We start from the raw sequence: 21723 nt of genomic DNA, 5'->3' as shown, positions 1-21723 counted from the left end.
ACATTTAATTCTGCCGTGATTTGGGCAGCCGTGGTTTTATGTTTTTTGGATACAATCCGGGTTAGCACCCGAACATCCCTTTCAGACAGCTTCCTCTTGCGTCCACAGTTAATCCTGTTGGATGTGGTTCGTCCTTCTTGGTGGTATGCTGACATTACCCTGGATACCGTGGCTCTTGATACATCACAAAGACTTACTGTCTTGGTCACAGATGCGCCAGCAAGACGTGCACCAACAATTTGTCCTCTTTTGAACTCTGGTATGTCACCCATAATGTTGTGTACATTTCCATATTTTGAGCAAAACTGTGCTCTTACCCTGCTAATTGAACCTTCACACTCTGCTCTTACTGGTGCAATGTGCAATCAATGAAGACTGGCTACCAGGCTGGTCCAATTTAGCCATGAAACCTCCCACACTAAAATGACAGGTGTTTCAGTTTCATTGTCCAACCCCTGTAACTCTGCATGCAGTTAGCCTCCTTTCGACTGATGAAAGAAAAATGCAATGCTGCCACCATGTGGCCAAGCGTGAAATTACACAAAGGTTCACTACACCGATCCTTGTGAGCTTATCTCACAGCAAGGATCCAGAGGCTGAGTCAAGTACAGCAAAGTAAAAATACATCAGGTTGGATGTCTGATATTGGTGATAGTCTGAGCTTTAATGCTGGTGTCGATATTAATAAGATAAGAGATGAGCCACCGCCCCGTCAGGAGCTGCCATTCATGAAACTGCTGAATGAGGACAGCTTTTCTCCTCCATCTCACTTCATGACCGCAACCACCACCACCATCATCATCATCAGCAGCATCATCATCAGTGCTGGTCACGTGGCGCTTCGGAAGCGGGCGGTGGGTGTGTCCAATCGCGTGTGGTTTCATTCATAACTACAGTCGTTATTTGAAGCCCGGAATAAAGTATGCAGACGGGGCAGACTAGCTGTGGACCGCTTCACACCAAGTCTACAACGAGGTGAGTCCCTTGCTTTTCCTCCCTCTTACTTTACCCGAACCAGCTCGTATCGATCCCACAGGCGTTTTCCCTGTCTAATATGGCATTATTTTAATTATGTAAGAGACAGGCGATACAGCTGTTTATTTGAGCGGTGTCAAACGGCGGAGTTCCCACATGAGCGGGGTCCATGTCGTGATTTATCCCCCTCCCCGCAGGCTAAGGGCAGGCGGCGCATTGACATGGGACAGCCCTGCTGATCGGGGGGTTTTCAGCGGAGAAGGGAAGATGCTTCTGCTGCTGATGGTGCTGATGCTGAGCGCCGACGCCGGCTGCAGCGCATCTCTGTAGCCCCCCTGCACACACAGAGTAGAGGGAAGCTCCTCCAACACTTCCCGTTATAGACCGTAAGATACCACACATCTGGAGCCCCTAACCACCGACTCCAACGTCAGGGTTTTATGCAGCAAAGCGCCCATCTCTCTCCCCCTCCTCCCGCTGATGGTATTTATAAAGATACAAACACCATAGGGTGTGATTGAAGTGCAAAGAGTTAGAAAGTGTCGGTCTGAGCTCCAAATGCCCATCTGTCTGGATGATTTACCGGAGATGAAGTGAAAGTGTAACATGCTATCAAATCCGGGATTATTATTCTTATTTTTCAATACATAGAGCCAGTGTTGAGTTTTTACTTTCCTTGCAAACAAGTGCTGACTGATAATTAAGCTGAAAAGTCTAGAGATAAGGGTATTGCTGTATTTTTGCGAATATGATTAAAGTTATAGATGAAGGTGACTTAATCTAATTAGTGCAAGACACATTTTGCGTGTTTCAGTTGCTTCAAATATTGTGTGATGCAAACAGTGGTTTAGTTTGGAGGTTTGAACATTTAGGATTACATATCCATGCATTTACCACGAATGCTGACAGTGAATTAGTTTAGATTAGACTGTCCTAATACAGCCTGTTGAAGAGGGGAGTCATTCTCCAGGTAAGGGGACAATTTAGTTCAATAATTGTTAAATCATTTAGGCATTTATGGGAAATAAGCTTTTTGGTATTTTATCTTGATATAACCTGGACCTTCAGGGAACTTTTATGGGATTTTATGTGATAAACCAACACAAGGTAGTCCCAAATTATGAACTGGAAATTCTTATTATTTCACAAATACACATCTGAAAAGAATGGCATGAAATTGTAGAACCACATTTTGCTGCACTTACAGTTTAAAGCCTTCTGATGTATTTTTCAGCTTTCCACATTGAGAGAGTTTGACCAAAACAGCTTAAGCTCAGTCAGATTGGATTGGGAGTGTCTGTGAACATAACTTTTCAAGTCTTGCAGCTTATTCTTGATTGGATTTAAGTCTTGACTTTCACTGGTCCCTTCAAATACCCGAATATGCTTTGATGTAAACTAGTGCTGCATAATATGCCCCAAATAAATCGACATCACAATATCAGTGGAGGTGATGTTAATACTGCAAAGAACAATTTAGAGCTTAATAATTCTCAGCAATTATATTTCCAGCTTCAGAAACACATGCTGTGCACGACAATGTTATATTCAGCCTGTAGGATGGAGTTTTGCAGCAGCAGATGCCCACACCTGATGTAGATGATGGTTCTCAGCATGCTAAAAGTCACAATGTTAGATCATTGGGTGTTAGGTTTTGGTTTTCATTTGTGTTTGTGTTCTCATCATCTCCCACTTGTTTATTATGTTCTAAAAGGTCTTGCCGTATCCTATTATTTTCTCAGTGTTCATCATTGTATCTAGGATGTTGCCTATTCTAGTTTATTCCTTTGTGTCAAGTTTATTAGTTTGTTCCCCTTTGGTTAGTATTTGTCTTTTTCCCTATATTAAGTGTTTCTTTGTGTTTTAGTTCAGTCCCTCTGTGTTAATCAGTCTCCCTCCCTCAGTGTCCCAGCTTACATTTTGCCTCAGCTGCTCCACATATCCCCTGATTGACACACCTGTATCCAATGTCATTCTCAACTCTTCCCTCAGTATTTAAGTTCTCTGTTGGTTATTGTTCTTCCATGGATCCTCCCGCTAGACTGCCCATTATTTCCTGCTACTAGTCGTTTCAATGCCCGTTACTCTGTCCGTGCTCCTAGTTCTGTTCTTGCTCTTATCTGTAGGTTTTACTATATCTTATTTAAAATATCATCACCATGCTCATCCAGCATTCCTGCCTGCACTTGGGTCTTGCTCCAAAACCACGCTACATAACACAGAGAGTCTTGGAAGTATTGCGTTGCTGGATGGTGAACCTCCACACCAGTTTCAAGTTTTCTGTAGCCTTTTCTTCCCTGATTGCCCTGTGTTTAGCTCTAGCTATCTTCCCATTGACTCTTACCTGCTTTACTGTAACTGCTAAAGAAAAGCATCACCAGAACATGATGCTGCTACCGCCATGTTTCACCATAGGTTTGATATGTTCAGTGTGATGTGAAGTTTTCGTTTTATGCCTCAAATAGTCTTTAACATGTTGGCCATAAAGTTAAAATTTTGTTTCATTCGAGCAGAGAACCTTCTAGATGTTTACTGTATGTACTACATGGCTTGCAGCAAACAGCATATAATAGTTTTAATGCTTTCTTAATACAGTGGCTTTCTTCTTGCCACATTTCAACTCTGGTCATAAACAACATAGTTGTGCTAATTGCTAAATTCTGTATTCCTACCTCTCAAACTGTTTCACATTTTGTCTCGTCACAGCCACAAACCTCAATGTATTTATTGGGATTGTATTTGACAGACTTATGCAAAAAATTTGTAATTGGGGGGTTAGTGAAAAGCAGTGAAGGATTTTCACATTTGTTTTTTTTACAAATAAAACTCTGAAAATGTGGCATGTATTTGTATACTGCTCCATTTACTCTGATGCCCCTGAATAAGATATAGTGCAACCTCTTTTTTTTTAGAAGTCACATAATTTGTACTTTTTTGCTGCGAGTAGATTAGTGCAGCATGTTGAAGATGCAATGTTCGGATTAGCAGGAAATTTTTTTTTAATATGTATTTAGTATTTATCCTGATATATCATCAATGAACAGTTAATCCATAAAATTTATTTAAAGTACCATTTTCTCCTCTCTACCCCACGTGATCCTTTTGTGAATAATAGATTCAATCCTCACTGAATTCAACTTCTCTGAAATCCACTTTAGATTTCAACCATTTCATCAGACTGTTCTATTTCTGTTAGGTGTGAATGAGAGAAAACTCTCAAAAGATATTCACAAATGTCAGGACAAAAATAACAAACGGACTGTGACTATGAGCAAAGCATTGAGGGGGATTATTCATCAGAACAAAGATTCACAGCCATGAACAATGTGTGCCGTGATTGCTGATATTCATAGTTGCGGACTCATTGTAGTTACCTTGAGCTGAGATATTACATAAAATATGAGCCTCCCTCATGGCGAGGGAATGTGCAGCAGGGTTATAAGCATATGTGAGGAATGCAGCAGTGGACCGATGTTACACACGCTGCACAGACTCGTTTTTGCAGAATAGTCCTTTTGACTTTAGAGATGGAGCCAGAGCATCATTGGGCTGATCCGCCTAAAAATAATTTTAAAAGTATTCACTTGATTTGAACGATAAGGATTGGTCTGTTCTAGAGCTTGTTTCTGAACGACCTCTGGACTTCCATCACCACCAGACCTCTTACACACCTGAGCAACTGTTTTTTAGGTTGTTGTGCTGCTAGAAGGGAAGCCTCTGCTCCAATTTCAAGTGTTTTGCAGCCTCTAACATATTTTCATCCAGCATTTCACTATAAGTGGCTCCATTGATCGTTCCATCAAATGTAAACCGCTTCGACGACCTTGCTGAAGAAAAACTTCACAACAGCATGATGCTGCCACCACCATGTTTCACCATGGGTATGGTGTGTTCATGGAGATATGTGGTGTCAGTCCCCTACCACACATAGCATTTTGTATATGGGCAACAATTAAAAGTTTGGTCTTATGTCACTGTCATGTCCTTCTGATGGAGTAGAACCTAGACTGAGAAAGGAGAATGGAAGTCTCATACTGAAGATTATATTTATTGTAAAAAGGACCTTACAAAATGCAAACAGAGACACAAGGTGAACTAGAGAACCACTGGTAAGAGTAATAACAGACAGAGGAAAGGAAGAAAGGATCTGACAAGGAATGAAAGAAACTAATAGGCTTACAACTGCTGGAGAGGTGATCAGCAACATAGGAGCAAGGCGAGTTTTATCAACATTGATAGGTGACATGAACATAGGAGCTAAAGGAAAATTACTAACAAAACCAGAAAAGAACAGGGAACTTAACAGAACAGAAAGGAATCAAAGGCTAAAGACACACTAATTGAGAATTTAAACCAAAACACAAAGAAACAGAACAAAGTAGGACCAGTAATCTCAAAACAAAAGAGTGACCTGCATTGAACCCTAGTGACAAAACCAACTACACATCCCACAATGATCAAATTACAAAACCAAAGTCACAATTAAACCACAAAGACCCACCGATCATGACACTAACCAGAGAACCTTGTTCCTTCTTCTGCATTCTTCTGTGTTGTTGTGTCTCCCTAAAAGTGGCAAGCCGCAAACATAGCTTCCTTTGGCTTTATTCTTGGTTTTACTCTGGTTACTTAATAAAGGCCAGATTTCTAGTTCATGACCCACGTCTGTCCTGTTGACAGATACTCCCTCCTCACCTGTGCTTCTCTGTAGCTCCTCCCAAGTTACCTGGGATCAATGGGCTTCTTCTTTAATTAAGGCTCTCTCTGCATAGCATGTAAGTTTAGGCAGACAGACTTGTCTTGCTTCAAAGCCTGGGATACTGTTTCAGAACCTACTCGTGCTTTAAACTTCTCTCCCTTTACAGAACAACTTTACTTACCCTGAGATTAAATGGCTTAAATGTGTTGGCTGATTTCAGAAAATCCTAAAGAAGTTTGTAACAAAATGTGAACAGTATGGAGCATTATAATCAAATTTAACCTGACAGAAAATGCAGAGGTTAACTGCATGGCAGTCCACCACTAAAGGAGCAGCTCATGCCTCTATGGGTGGAGGATAATATATAGGCTGGGATGGGATATATAATCCTTTCTGTAACTTTAGCAAGAAATGTATGCAGTTTGAGAAGGCAGTGATTTAAAACTCAGATCTAGTAACAGAAAGTCTCAGTGAAAAACTTGGTATTTCATGGATGCAGTTTTTATGTATTTCTTGGTTGTTTTTAATAGATTTGACTTCAGATAAATCATAGATCCTGTCATAGATCAAGTGCTTCAAGGATACAAGACTGAATATCTTAGCTTCTGCAGTCAAGAGCTTTAATTTCAAACTCCTGCAAAACAATGTTGAAAAAAGAAAGGTGACAAACATAATTCAAATTCAAAAATGCTTTATTTCCCAAAGGGAAATTAAACAATGCTTCAGATGTCAGTAGATTCTTATAGTTCATGTCTATATTCCTCTGCCACCTACGAGCTATGTTTTATTTTATGCTGGCAAAGTTTTACCACAATTATCCTTATCATAAGCTGCAGTGAAAACTCCAAGAAGGCAGATCATTCTTGGTGAGGGTAGAATTGATGAGTTTAAATGTTTTTCTTTAATGTATTGTATGCAATTTCTTAATGCATGCAACAATTTCAATCAACATTTAAGTAAGTGATTCTCTCCTACAGGAGACAGCCCTTTGCACAGCCAGCTCATGCTCTCGGCAAGGCTTGTGTGATTTTCACAACCCAGGTTACCTGCGTTCATCGTGGGCGTGACTGTCAAATTAATTTTGGGCCACAAATGATTCACTGGAATCTTTTTTTCCAGGGTGAATTGATTATTCAACTCTTAACTGCAGTGAATAAAAAAAACAAAATCAGGAATTTGGAACCCAGGTTAAAATGTATTGTGTATTTTCTCAAATCAACACAAGATCAGAATACCTTGTAGAGGCTCGATGATCACTCTTTTATTGTAGTCATCAACAAGCTTCTGGTATAATTCTAGTCAGATATAGGAAGTAAGCCCAAAGGAAAACAGGAAACAACAAGGATGCCTGTTTTAGGAGACAATTTAAAGAGTACAAGCATGGCTCCCCCATGCTGATGCAGCCTCTAAGTAGCTCCTTCATCCTGTTGTGTGTCAATTGCATGTTCAAAAATGATTAAACAAACAATTAGCTAGTCTGGCACTCCAAACAAATGTCTAACAAGAAATCACCAGCTGTCGTTTACAGTACAACATGTTTTCCAACACATCGTACTGAGTTTTTCATGAGAGGCCTCCTAAAGTGACAGACGCAACATCAGAGAGTTTCAGATTAAGGACAAGAGATGCTGGAGTTGTCATCACATGTTTTTGAAACATTAAAGTGTCGTAAAATGGGAGTTTTTACTCTCTTTCCTCCCTGTGCACCACCGGGTCCGTTTCTCTCCAGTTCTGAGACCCAACCAGTAAAACCAGCAAAGTATTTACCTTGTGAAATAATGAGAAATGGTTAAGTATAAAATCAAGATTTAATATAAAATTAATCAGTGTACAAAATATGCCAATGAACAGATACAAAGTGACATTCACCTTTGGTACCGGGCTCCACTGAGCACATCTAGGATGAGCCAAATGAAGCCAAGAGCAGTGCGCGAGTCCTGCTTTTATCCATTCCTGTTCTTAACCCTCCTAAAGGGTGTCATCCTCTCGTATCAGTTTATCCTTGACTATGTGTTGCATTTTATGTGATCAATGGTTATGGTGTGTAAGCGTGTAGCAGTGAGCGGTGCGGCAGATAAGCAACAAGGTCCGATATATTTCATTAGGGCAGCAAAGAGATGATTAGAAAAGGCCACAGAATCATACATCCATAACAAACGCATTAAAGGATATACTCTACAATTTAAATGACATTTATCCGAGCTTGAATATATAATCTTCTGATCAGCTTTGTAGTTCCATGGCACAGCTCAATCAAACTTTGTCTCCAAAGTATCAAAAAGTTCAGTCTTACATTTTATATTTAATTTATCAGTGAGGGAGGGTAAAATTTATATAATCTGAGCTGGATGTTTTACAGTTTATCTGCAGCTCTGTCTAATTTCTCCTTCTCCTCATCTCCCCACAGGGCTCACTCACTCTGACCTGGACCATGAGCAATGATCTGCCTGTCTTGACAAGTCTGACTGAGAACTCCACTGTGAGTATACTGCTCCAGCAACACCTTCAGATAGTGCTGGTTTGTGACGTTTTGCTTGAAAAAGCTCTAACAATGCTTTCTGAATCCTGCTGGGTTTTCAACCCTTATGGGAACCACAGAGAAATACATGTTGGGAAAACAGTGTTCCAGGTGTTGGCTTTAATCTGCAGGTGCTGCATGGGGTGGTTGGCAAAGGTGAGCTGATGGAAAAAACAGGTCTGAACATGCTTCTGGATGAAGCTAGTTGTTGTGGTTATTTTCAGTTAAATTTCTCTGCGGAGAGAGAGAATTGGCTGCATTGTTGCTCTGCACAGTGAGTCAGAAAGATGGCTTGAAGAGCGGTGAGAGGCTTCACTCCTGCTGCTGATTGATGGAGCTGTTCTTCCTGTTTGGCTGAGTTTGTAGAAAAAGCAGGTTTCATTAAGTCACGGCAGCTCCAATGCGCGCACACACACACACACACACACACACACACACACACATGTACATGCACACACGCACACACACACACACGCATGCACACACACGTCTAACTGTGGCTGTTTCAAACACAAATACAGTACTATTCTCATTTCTTTCATCTCCAGAGAAATTTTTTTTACTTTTTTTTAAACTATCTAAAAAAGACTTATTAAACATTTGAGCTTTTCTGCTGACTTCCTGCTATTAGACTGATCTTGTGATAGTCTGATTGATGGTTTTACTTTACCGGCCTTACAGGAGATCCCCAACACTTGTTATCTACAGTCAAACCAGTCATGTACAGACATGGGCTGAAAGACCGCAGTGAGGAACAAGTCATTGCTCCAAATGACACACAAAAAAAGCCAGATTACAGTTTGCATATGGACTCAGGGACAAACACTTTTACTTGTGGAGACATGTGCTGTTGTCTGATGAAAGTAAAATTTAAGTGTTTGGACATAATAACCATTGTTACAGTTGAAGGGAAAAGGGGGTGCTATTAGCGGCATCATCCTGGAGTAATTTAAACCCCAGGAGGAACTTCTGGGCTCCTCTTTTCACCTCCAGAACATCTCTGGATGACACAATTTTTACATCTTCATACATTTGCCAAGATTAAACACTGCGATTGATTAATATTCTGTTCATGCTGGCAAAAAGAGTCCAATTATTCTCCACTCTGTTCTGAAACTGACATTCGGAGGAGAGCCAGGAAAGTCTTCAGCAGGGATTGCTCATGTGCGTCGGCATCCTCCTCTTCCTCCTCCTCCTCCTCCAATTTCCATTTTTAGCCTGCAAAGGCCTTATTTCACTCTCATTGAGAAGAGTTGGAAAATTGAATTAACGGTCTTGCTGACGTTTCGATTAGCATCCCCAGCCCAGCTCAGCCGAGACTGAGTGTATTAATCAAAAGAGAACAGTTGGTTGCCTACGAGAGTGTGTGAGCGAGCAGACAGTGTGTATCTGGGTGAGTGTTTGCTGGGACTTAAGAGTCTTCCAGTGTTAATTCCACTCATTAAATATTATGGTGCTTACAGCTGACAGCATAATGCCTCAAAGAGAGTCCTTACCGATGTGTAGCTCTTTGGACGAAAGATAATCAATTATGGTCCCAGCAGAGTGAATTGTGCCATGTTCCCTGCAACAAAACATAACAGCGGAGAAATGTACGCCTCTGACTGGCTTTGCTATTAATGAATGAGTTAGGAGCTTTAGAGATGACAGGTAAATGCAAGGAGTGGAAATTAAATGATTGCCCCACAACCCAAGCGATAGCAGTACATAGAAGAACAACGTGTAAGTGATTAGTGATATTTATAGATAAAAGATCGGATTTTTAAATCCCATCAGCGAGTTTCAATGTGCTGTTCTATTTCTAGGTATTTTGTTTTTACCTTCATCTTTCCCTTAATGCACAGATATGTATTTCAGTGTGGATATTGTTGGTTAAGAGTCTTTCACAGAACATTTAATTTGAATGCACAGAAAAGGAAAGTGTCCAGAAAAGGAAACCAGGGATCTGTCCCAACCCACGTACAGCTGGTAACAGGATTACACTGTGTAATTTGGTAACATCTCTGGCCTGATGGAAACAAATGTATCTCACTCACCCTCTCGTGGGAGGCCAGTGACTCCAGCGTTCTGTGTAGCTCACATTTAAACAGGATTTAATGATGTCCCTGTGCCTTTATAGCACTGATTTACTGGTTATGTTCTTACATTTCTTCAGAACAGGGCTAAAAATGACCTCATAGTTCATACAAAGGCACACTCAGAATAAGACGTATGCTCTAAGGGGAAGCAATAGTATTCACACTCAACATTTTATCACGTTAAAAAGCCTTCGGAAGTCATGTAATCTAATATCAGTAGGAAAACAGCTTTTGTATGAAGTCCTCAGAGGTTTGTTAGAGAACATTAGGGAAACAACAGCATCATGAAGACCAAGGAACACAGCAGACAGGTCAGGGAGAAAGTTGTGGAGCTCTTTAAAGAGGATAAGGTTAGGAAATAATATCCCAAGCTTTGAACATATCAGGGAGCACTGTTCCATCCATCTTCTGAAAATGGGAAGACCATGAAAAACAGCAAATGTACCAATACATGGACTTCCATCTAAACTGACAAGTTGGGCAGGGAGAGCATTGATCAGAGAATCAACCATGAAGCCCACGGTAACTCTGGAGGAGCTTCAGAGATCCACAGCTCAGGTAGTAGGACTATAAGTGGCATACTCCACAAATCTGGCCTCTATGGAAGAGTGGTGAGAATAAAAGGCCATGAAAGGTGTTGTTTGCAGTTTTAAACAAACCATGTAGGAAACAAACAGAAACATTTAATGGGACCAAAATGTAATTTTTTTTGTCTACTTTATAAAAAAAACTGTCTGGCGAAAGCACATGACCCTGAACATACCATCCCCACTGTGGAACATGGTGCTGGCACCATCATGTTTTGGAATGCTTGTCTCCAGCAGGGAGAAGCTGGTCAGAGTTGATGAGAAGACAAACGGAGCTAAATACAGGGCAATTTTGTAAAAAAGTCAAAACTATTTACTGTTGCAAATAATGTATGTGGAGATAACTTCTCTGTGAAATGTACAACAAGACAGAGCTTAAAAAGGCTGCATTGCTCAGAAGAGCTTCTGAAAGTTTTTTTAATGATTGCTCAGCAACAGGATGTGCCCGTGTCAGCCGGCCAGGTGGAGAACTACGTGCTGCTGCTGGTGCTGCTGAGCGTCTTTGCCGGAGGCACGCTGGTCCTGCTCTCTCTGTTGCTGCTCTTCTGTCACCGCTGCTGCTTGGGTGGAAGACGTTACTCCAGGTGGGTCCTGCAGGAGCGGTCCCAGGTTACCTGGGGAGTTACAGGGATAACAGGGGGTCGGTGCGATTTCAACTTGAGTGGGATGTGAGAAGTGAAAACCCACAACGTGACACGGCACTTCTGATTCTGTGTAAAAACAACAAGAGTAAAACTCTTTTCCTCCTTCTAGAGCGAGCGATGACCCTGAGAAGACAAACACGACTTATGCTGAGGATTCTCAGCCCACGCAAGGTCAGAGCTGTGCGGTTTTATTTACAGTTTCACACATTCCTTCTGGTTCAGTGTGGTCACAGGCTCCTTTGTTCCTATTCATTGGTGCGTCCTTGTGGCTCAGAGATCACAATTCGTCTGGATGAATCAGATGCTCTCTCAACATCGAGTTGCCACGATGGAGAGTCGGACCGATTTGTTTCCACTGGCTCCATTGGTCGCAGAGTCTCCTTCAATGAATATGCACTGTATGAACAGGAAAAAAACTCTCTGGAAAAGGGACGCAGGTAATGTCCATCTGAACAAAAGGGTATTTTTATATTGTTTCTTTTCTGATGGAGAATGATCAGATGTTTATCCTTCAACCTCAGATACACTCTCACTGAAGGAGACTTCCATCACCTGAAAAAGGCCCGACTGACCCACCTCCACCTGGCTCCAGCTCCATGTGACCTGAAGATACTCACCATCATGGAGTGTGACTCCACAGAGAGCAGCACCATCAACATCAGCGAGACTGCGGTTCCCAAACTGCCTCTCAGCATCTACCAGGTAGCTGAACAACATTAGATCAGTATCAAAAATCTGTTGCATTTCAGCTTCTGATGCATTTTTCCATTTTCTTTTTCCAGCCCGTTGAGAGAAGAGTCCCTGACTGGATGGGACAGAGCCTGAGTGGGGGTCTGCCTGGAGATCCACATCACTCCACCGTTCTGGACCAGGGAGACAGGCAGTCCTTACCATCACAAACCCAGCGGTCCAAGACAGTGAGTCTTCTGTCTGCATTGATTTAAATATACACTGCTCAAAAAAATAAAGGGAACACTTAAACAACAATATAACTCCAAGTAAATCAAACTTCTATGAAATCAAACTGTCCACTTAGGAAGCAACACTGATTGACAATCAATTTCACATGATGTTGTTCAAATGGAATAGACAACAGGGGGAAATCTTTGGCGATTAGCAAGACACTCAATAAAGGAGTGGTTCTGCAGGTGGAGACCACAGACTTCTCAGTATCTATGCTTTCTGGCTGATGTTTTGGTCACATTTGAATGTTGGTGGTGCTTTCACACTCGTGGTAGCATGAGACGGACTCTACAACCCACACAAGTGGCTCACGTAGTGCAGCTCATCCAGGATGGCACATCAATGCGAGCTGTGGCAAGAAGGTTTGTTGTGTCTGTCAGCGTAGTGTCCAGAGCCTGGAGGCACTACCAGGAGACAGGCCAGTACACCAGGAGACGTGGAGGAGGCCGTAGGAGGGCAACAACCCAGCAGCAGGACTGCTACCTCTGCCTTTGTGCAAGGAGGAACAGGAGGAGCGCTGCCAGAGCCCTGCAAAATGACCTCCAGCAGACCACAGATGTGCATGTGTCTGCACAAACAGTTAGAAACCGACTCCATGAGGATGGTATGAGGGCCTGACGTCCACAAATGGGGGTTGTGCTCACAGCCCAGCACCGTGCAGGACGCTTGGCATTTGCCAGAGAACACCAGGATTGGCAAATTCGCCACTGGCGCCCTGTGCTCTTCACAGATGAAAGCAGGTTCACACTGAGCACATGTGACAGACGTGACAGAGTCTGGAGACACCGTGGAGAGCGATCTGCTGCCTGCAACATCCTTCAGCATGACCGGTTTGGCAGTGGGTCAGTAATGGTGTGGAGTGGCATTTCTTTGGAGGGCCACACGGCCCTCCATGTGCTCGCCAGAGGTAGCCTGACTGCCATTAGGTACCGAGATGAGATCCTCAGATCCCTTGTGAGACCATATGCTGGTGCGGTTGGCCCTGGGTTCCTCCTAATGCAGGACAATGCTAGACCTCATGTGGCTGGAGTGTGTCAGCAGTTCCTGCAAGATGAAGACCTTAAAGCTATGGACTGGCCCGCCCGTTCCCCAGACCTGAATCCGATTGAGCACATCTGGGACATCATGTCTCGCTCCATCCACCAACGTCACGTTGCACCACAGACTGTCCAGGAGTTGACGGATGCTTTAGTCCAAGTCTGGGAGGAGATCCCTCAGGAGACCATCTGCCGTCTCATCAGGAGCATGCCCAGGCGTTGTAGGGAGGCAACGGCTGGGCATGCCACACACAATACTGAGCCTCATTTTGACTTGTTTTAAGGACATTACATCAAAGTTGGATCAGACTGTAGTGTGTTTTTCCACTTTAATTTTGTGTGTGACTCCAAATCCAGGCCTCTATTGGTTAATAAATTTGATTTCCATTGATGATTTTTGTGTGATTTTGTTGTCAGCACATTTAACTTTGTACAGAACAAAGTATTCAATGATAATATTTCATTCATTCAGATCTAGGATGTGTTATTTGAGTGTTCCCTTTATTTTTTTTAGCAGTATATTTCCTCAGTCAGTCAGTCAGTCATTTTCTACCACTTATTCCATAGTGGGTCGCAGGGAATCTGGTGCCTATCTCCAGCAGTCTATGTGCGAGAGGCAGGGTACACCCTGGACAGGTCGCCAGTCCGTCACAGGGCAACACACAAACAACACACTCATTCATACACCTAAGGGTAATTTAGAGTTACCAATTAACCTAACAGGCATGTCTTTGGACTGTGGGAGGAAGCCGGAGTACCCGGTGAGAACCCACGCATGCACGGGGAGAACATGCAAACTCCATGCAGAAAGGCCCCAGGCCGGAAATCGAACCCAAGACCTTCTTGCTGCAAGGCAACAGTGCTACCAACTGCGCCACCGTGCAGTATATTTCCTTTTTATTTTAAACTTTTACATCATGTATAAATATTTATATTTTAAGACAGAGAAGGAAAAGTGAACAGCAGAACTCCCAAAGAACAGCATTCAGAGAAACCTTTTAATTTAAAACGCCACAAAATCTGATCAGATGCTTTTAAACAGCTCAAGACTTTCTGAGATACCTTCTAATTTCATTGAACTTCTTTGTTTTCTTCTTGATCAATGTTTTATTTATAAGATTTTGGAGAAGAGTTTAAACCACTGCTGTTTTTTTCATTAAAGCTGGACTTGTACTCGGGCTTTAATGTGTTAAACACGAGAAACCTAAAGACAAATGAAAAATTAACAAATGCACAGCATGTTACAGAGCAAAAGAGAAAACACATTTTGGCAAAATGTTGCTAGGTAATTTTACTCCTTTTCCAAGTTCGATGTCAAATCCAGCTGTTGCCTTTTTGTCAAGAAATAATTCAGTTTTGTGCCATTATACAGTCATGTAATAAAACATGGACAACCTATGAACATATCTGGACATATGGATATTTGTATATATGGACATTTTTTAGCTATTTTACCTCCACAGTTATACTCTCTAAAATCACAGACAGGCATGAGGCATCTGGTGCACATAATTAAAGCATTGTTACACATCATTTTGAATCCGTTTTGCCCTGTTTACACCTCAGACATTTGGTTTGTGTTCTCCTGACTGTTAAGATGAAAGTTAATATAGTTGTCTGGGGCCTTCAGAAAAAAAAAAAAGACTGAAGCAGCTTTAGAGTGGCAATAGATTTACAGAGATCTTAAAAGAATCTGAAATCAAATATTGCACTCTACTGACAGTCTGCATGTGGAGGATGATCAAAACAACTATCAACATGTTCAGGTCCAAGCAGGTTCACCATTAAATAAACCGCAAGATACTAAAAGAAGTTTCCAAAATTCCAAAAATGTCATCATAGAATCTACAGCAGGCTCTCATGTTTGTTGATGAAAATGTGCATGTTTGTACAATTTAGAAGAAGACTGCACACGTTTAGCTTCCATGGAAATTGTGCAAGGAGAAAACATTTGGTCTTTGAGAAAAACACAAAGGGCAGGCTTAATTTTGTCAGAGAGAACGTACACAAAGACCAGAACTTCTGGAATAATTTCTTTTGAACGGATGAGTCTAAAATTGAATTTTGTGGGCACTGAAACAGATATGTTTGACATAGACCAAATACAGCATTCCAGGAAAACAACCTCATTCCTTTGCCAAAACACAGAGTTAGAAGTGTCATGGTGTGGGGATGCTTTGCTGCAGCTCACCATCATCTAATCCACCATGAATTCTACCTCATATCAGAGACTGTCTGAGAAAAATCTGTGAACAAAACTGGAACCAACAATGACCCAAAACATACCAATAAATCCACCAAAGACTGGCTGAGAATTAAAAAATGGAAAGTTCTGGTCTGAGTCAAAGCCTCGATCTCGATCTCATTGAGATGCTGTGGAGTGATTTAAAATAGGCTAATCATGCAAAAAATACCCTTCACAATGAAAAGTTGTTCAAACTTTCTTTAGACCGATGTCAGAGACTTACAAATGGTTACAGAAAGCATCTCTCTAAAGTTATTCCAGCCAAATAAGGTAATACTAGCTATTAGGGGAAAGGTGTCCTTACTTTTTCCTTAGATAGAATACGAATTTTGCTGTTATCAGGGCAATTTCTGTTATTTAAGTGCAATAAAGTGCATTTTATCTTTTCCATAGATAAATACTGTAAAAAAAGAATTGAAACCAGCAACACAGCAGTGAAAGAGGCTCATGATCCTCATGGTGGGATACTAGTGAGTCAGTCAATCACAATATGTTGTTTCTTTTCTATTTTTAAATACAGTTTTGTTATCTGTTGTAACATTTGCACCACAAGTAAAATTTCACTATGAACATTTTTGTTACCTAGTTGAATTCTAAAGACCCCACGCTAGTGAATTCATGATCTGTAAGTGAGGTCATGACCCCAACTCTGGGAACCTCTGCTATAGGCGACATCACAATCTCCCTCTTCTTTGGTAGATCATTACCAGCTTCTAATGTTTCATGTTCCAATATCACATTGCCCACAACCATAGTGTGTCAGTTCACAGGGTATGTAAAATATGAGTCCACTCATAATTCATGTTTGAATTATTTATTTATTTGAAGATTTTACATTGCACCCCATTTCCTTTGATGGTTCTGATGTGGTTCTGATTCCTATTTGGATTATTCTTTTCTTATAAAATATGACAGATTGTGACCTCTGCTAAAATAAAAAATAACAGTAAGTGACCTCCTTCTGCTAAATGCTTGTGTGAGTCACATGAACACATTTAAAACTATATAACAACCAGCAAGTCGGGTAAGAGAAGAGACATGATCGGTACAAGAGGTCTGAGAAATGGCTAAAACTGGAAATGTACAAAAACGTCGAAGGGGTGAAAGAAACTGAACCCTTTAAAAAACAAAAACATATCAAAAAGTTAAACAAATTTTCTTTTACTGAACCAAATACTTTTGTCTTTTCTGGTCTTGCTTGATTTTTTTTGGGAGTTTTATTTGCATGTGTCATCTCAAATTACAAAAATGACCAGTGTCTGGTCTGTGTCAACGTTATTTGGTTTATTTCTTCAGTGCAAACAAATCCATCGATTTCCAGCATAAACTGTGAAAATTAATCTCCTGCTCCAGGCTCAGACCCGCTGCTGCACAGAGACATCAGTCATCACTGCATCAGAATGACAACATGACAAAATACTGTCCCCTTAGGGCTCTGCCTCCCATTGTCGCTATCCATCTCATCAACATCTCCTTCATTAATATGTCTCCACCTCCCCTGCCTTCATCTCTTCTGTAAGATGGAGGCCATCAGGAATAAGGGCGAGGCCGAGAGCAAGCTGGGGCAGAGGGGAGAGTCCATGCAACCCCCGGGTCCGACATCTGTTCTGCACTTCTTTTCCAAACTGCGGCGACACGCCAGTCTGGAGGGTGCCGGGCCTTACTTTAGAAGGTGGAAGTTTGAAACTAGTCATCGGGCCGCCAGTCTGGATGCCAAAGGTTTGTGCAGATTCATGGAAGAATGCTGAGTTTTCAAACAGTATGATTAAATGATTTAAAAGGAAGATGAAACTTATCCAGGGCTAAAAGTATCACAGAATAATTTTAGTAAATATTTATGTATAAAAAATATAAATAAATTAGTTTATTATATAAGTAAATATTGTGTTCAGAATAGTCACTCCTGACTCATTCAGTGTTAAAACTGTATATAGTTGTAACAGTATCTATGAATTTAATGGTTCCTACGCAGCACTGCACCATGAAATAATGGATCTATCGCGGCAGCTCATCGAATGCACTCTAACATGTAACTGGTTAATATGCACAACAGACAGACATATTAACTTCCTATTCTTAATCTATAAGCACCAGTTTGTTGACGGACCCATCATTGCCAGCAATAGCAACTTTAACTACTCTGTAAACATCTTCCACATGTTCATAGTTAGATGGAAAAACGCAAATTGCAGCCTCTGCTCTAATTCATCCCAAAGGTGTTCAAGAAGGTTTCAAAAGTACCTTTTGAAAATAACCGTTAAGCAGGAATTAATCATATTTTTATTAAACCCACATTTCTGTATTAAACAGTTTTCCATTGGTCTGATGTAATATTATATTCTTAAACGTGTTTTCATTAGATGTATGTAGATTTTTCTGTTATTTGTGCTTTGTGAAATACATAAACGTTTTGATAGTATTTATTACATTTATTTCCAATTTGATTTAAAATACGACAAGTGTAAGCAGCTTTAATTTCTGTAGTACATTGTGACACTTTTGGATCTTGATAGATGTGTCTGAATTCCTCCCAGGATCCCCGAAGAGAAAACCTTTTCAGAGACAGAGAGCAGCGAGTGAAACCACCGATCACACAGATGAGGACTCCTCTCCTTTCCGAGATGATGCCTTTGAATCTTTCCCACATATTTCCATTCAGACCAGTGGCCTCCAGTCCCTATCTGCAGAGTTTCTGCCCCATCCTGAAACTGCTACATCCTCGGTCTTCCTCAAGAGGTATTTATTTCCTTATAACACAGTAAACATAAACAATGCCGTTTATGAAATTAGGAACTGACTGTGTGTTCTTCACCTGTGCAGGCTAAAACTGGAGGCCAAGGCAGAGGTAGGTGGTAGCATCAGCACCAGAAGAGCCGAAGTTTGTCTCCCATCTGATCCTGCTCTGGATGCTGAGCCTGCAGTCAATGGAACCAGAGCCGAACAAGAAACAATTTTTGGAGCACCGATAAGAACCAAAGCGACAACAAATGAATTGGAGTCTGCAGAAGATGACAACCTGTTTGGCACAGAACAAGAAGCCATCATGCAGGACAGGTTTGAAGACTTTTTAAGAAAAACCGAGGAAGCAAAAACAGATTTTGGCACAGCTGATGAGAGAAAAAAGAATGATGCGGAGACAGATGAGGGAGATGAGGCGGCATTAGGAGCCGTAGCCAGAAGAAGGACTGACTCAGGCTCGTCTCTGTCTTTCATGATCCGCCAGGAGAGCTCAGAGGCACCCCCGTCCCTCTACAGAGACATTTGGAGCTTGAGAGCCTCTCTGGAGCAATATGCCTCCTCAGATCAGAGCAGCACAGATCGGGAGTCAGTCCGCAGTGACGGCGACAGCGTCTCATCCTTTGGTGGCGCAGGAGCTCGCTCAGGTCTGGACGCCTGCTTGTCGCAAGACCTGGATGATGAGCCTGAAGGAGAGGGGGAGACAGTGGGGGGAACCAGAGGGGCATCAGGGGGAGACGATGAGTTGGGGAGCGGAGCTGGAGGGGAGGGGGAGGGAGGAAACAGGAAACTCCTTCAAATGGACAGTGGCTATGCCTCCATAGAAGCGCCATCCAGAGCCCCTGAAGATATGAGGTTGTTTGGAACTCCTGGGGCCCCACGGGGGAAGACTGCATCTGAGAGGAGACTGTTTTTTACCAGCTCTGGGAGAAAAGGTTCAGTATGTGAGAGTGTGGAGACCAAGTTGTTTCAGGAGGAGCTGGAGGACCAGATGGCTCTTGGCACAGAAACAGAGGAAAAACTGAAGCAGAAATCTCAGGGTGGTGTTCTTTCTCACACCCCTCAAGAGCCATATCTACTACTGAAATCTCTCCATACTCAGAAACCTCCAGAAACACAAACTCAGCTTATTTCTCCATTGGTGAGCCCAACCCCACAGCCCCCCAGTCCACATCGATCCCATCTCCGCCGACGTGACTACAGCATTGACTCGAAGACAGATGCTCTCTTCAACGAGTTCCTTCGTCACGACCCACGCTTCGATCAGCAGGACTCCCCTTTACGCTCCAGACACAGATCCAGGGTTCACCTCCGGAAGCAGTGGCAGAGACACAAGCAATACAGCGACCCGGGTTCAGCCTGTGGGGGAAGGTACTCACCGTCTTTGGAGAGGCAGAGGTTTACCCCACTGAGGAGGGGCGACAGCGCAGGGTACCCACTGGACACCAGGTACCACAGCACCCTCTCACGCATAGCAAGCGCCGCAGATGAAGAAGCGAGTGAAGTTGTGGCTTCCGAGGAGGCAGCTAAAGAGAGAGCAGAAGATCAGATGGAGGAAGGAGCTGCAGGGAGCGTGGCCAACCAAAAGTCAGATGGAGCAGACCCAACAAGAAGCATCTCCGCAGAATTGACTGGTGAGAGCGACGGCTGCCAAATATCCACAAACGAGGAGGGAAGCACAAGCAGCCAGTGTGCAAGCCCTGTGACAGCACAAATGAGCCACATGGACCCAAGAGTGGACAACAGGAACAACAACAGCAGTCAAGCTATCTTATCAGAGCTTTCCCTGCAGACACAGAGCAGCCTAACAGACAAGATGGTGGCGTCAGTGGACGAGAGACTCTATGGCAGATTGCGCAGTGCGGAGAAAGCCCGACAAGCAGTATCCGAGGTCTTACTAACGCACACTACCTCACCTGGGTCCAGTCCTACATAATCCTCTGACATAGTATTTATCGCACAACCACAAGTCAAGCATCATCATGTTTTAGACACTGTATCAGAAATCTTTAGCAGCATTACATTCCAGCTTGTCCAGTCACACCTGAACTGCCACTGTGATGTCCGTCTTTCATTATTCAGAAAACTCAAATTCACCACAGACATTCAATGATGTAGATCCATTTAGAAAGCATTGTTTTCTGACTTACTTGTGACTTTTGAGCATGCTACTATGAGTCCAAAATATGTGTCTGTGAATAATGTACAGTTTGAACTTCCACAAGCACTTTGATTGGATGAAAGCTACTGCTGGTTGTTAGCCATTTCTCTCATATTTGTTCCTCCTCAAGTGTCCTTGTTCGTCTCAGTCGTCATGAGGGTGAATGGTTGTGTGAGAGCAGTCGTTTCCACATACAGTGATACGGTGCCCTGCAAATGTATTCACACCCCTGAGGTTTTACACATACAACCACAAAAGTGTATGTGATTGGGTGAAATTTTATGTGACAAACACAAAGTAGTGCAACATTATAAATTAGTTTAAAAAAAAAAAAAAAAAAAAGATACCTGCTTTTAAATTTTTTACAAATAAAAAAAATCTTAAACAAAACACAGTGTGTACTTTTATTCAACCCCCTGAATCAATGAGGCTCTCAATTGGACTTAGGTCTGGACTTTGACTAAGCCATGAATATGATGTGAGCCAAATTATACTTGTGTAGCTCTGGCTGTATGTTTATGGTCATTATCCTGCAGCCTCTGACCAGTTTGCTTGTCTCTGTTGAATATCATCCTGACATCATGACGTTGCAATTTCCGTAAAGTGGGAAAGGAACAGGGTTTTCGGTCAAACAGAACATTTTATATGTAGGCCAAAAAGTTCAGTTTCGATCAATTTAAAATTAAGCAACCTTTCTTTGCCACGTATGCTTTGTCCTCTACATGGCTTGTGGCAAACCTCTTATAGTTTCATTTGAACAATTGCTTTCATTTTACCTTTCTTGTGTAAAGACAAGAGTTATGTAGTGCACCACTAAAGGTTTCCTTTTCAACAGATTTTCCCACCTGAGCTGTGGATCTCTACAGCTCCTCAAGAGTTATCATGGGTTTCCTGGCTGCATCTCTGAATACTGCTTTCCTTGGCCTGCCAGTTTAGAAGAACAAGAAATGTCTTGGATTGAACAGTTCTCCACAAGATGTTTAAAGCTCGAGATTTTGCTTCATAACTCAACCCTGCTTTAAACCTCTCCACAGCTGTATCGCGGACATGTGTGGTATCTTGATGCTATTTGTTCTGTAA

The 21723-nt window shown here is 42.1% G+C and overlaps 1 protein-coding gene across 3 annotated transcripts; it reads left to right on the top strand.

The window, feature by feature from the left end:
• The first annotated feature begins 820 nt into the window (after positions 1 to 820).
• On the top strand, positions 821 to 20964 carry LOC124869386 (voltage-dependent calcium channel beta subunit-associated regulatory protein). Of its 3 annotated transcripts, XM_047367181.1 has the most exons (11): positions 822 to 975; positions 1173 to 1361; positions 8082 to 8153; positions 11290 to 11441; positions 11611 to 11672; positions 11776 to 11938; positions 12023 to 12203; positions 12284 to 12418; positions 17267 to 17465; positions 18281 to 18482; positions 18567 to 20964. In XM_047367181.1, exons 3-11 carry the CDS (start codon positions 8106 to 8108, stop codon positions 20416 to 20418), a joined length of 2994 nt encoding a protein of 997 aa, XP_047223137.1. In that variant the 5' UTR covers positions 822 to 975; positions 1173 to 1361; positions 8082 to 8105; the 3' UTR covers positions 20419 to 20964. The 3 variants fall into 3 exon arrangements, with proteins under 3 accessions (XP_047223136.1, XP_047223137.1, XP_047223138.1); XM_047367180.1 differs by lacking the exon at positions 1173 to 1361 and having other exon boundaries at positions 821 to 975; XM_047367182.1 differs by lacking the exons at positions 822 to 975; positions 1173 to 1361; positions 8082 to 8153 and having other exon boundaries at positions 11302 to 11441; positions 12040 to 12203.
• Positions 20965 to 21723: the final 759 nt, after the last annotated feature.

Source organism: Girardinichthys multiradiatus, chromosome 6, assembly GCF_021462225.1.
Source record: "Girardinichthys multiradiatus isolate DD_20200921_A chromosome 6, DD_fGirMul_XY1, whole genome shotgun sequence".
Lineage (NCBI taxonomy): Eukaryota > Metazoa > Chordata > Actinopteri > Cyprinodontiformes > Goodeidae > Girardinichthys > Girardinichthys multiradiatus.
This window is presented reverse-complemented; position numbering and strand designations above follow the sequence as displayed.

Bases quoted from the DNA above. Each gene is read 5' to 3' on its own strand.
- LOC124869386 (XM_047367180.1), top strand. From the start codon at position 8,106: ATGAGCAATGATCTGCCTGTCTTGACAAGTCTGACTGAGAACTCCACT. The intron at 11,673-11,775 runs GTCAGAGCTGTG...CTTGTGGCTCAG, and splicing joins GGATTCTCAGCCCACGCAAG to AGATCACAATTCGTCTGGAT. The intron at 11,939-12,022 runs GTAATGTCCATC...CTTCAACCTCAG, and splicing joins TCTCTGGAAAAGGGACGCAG to ATACACTCTCACTGAAGGAG.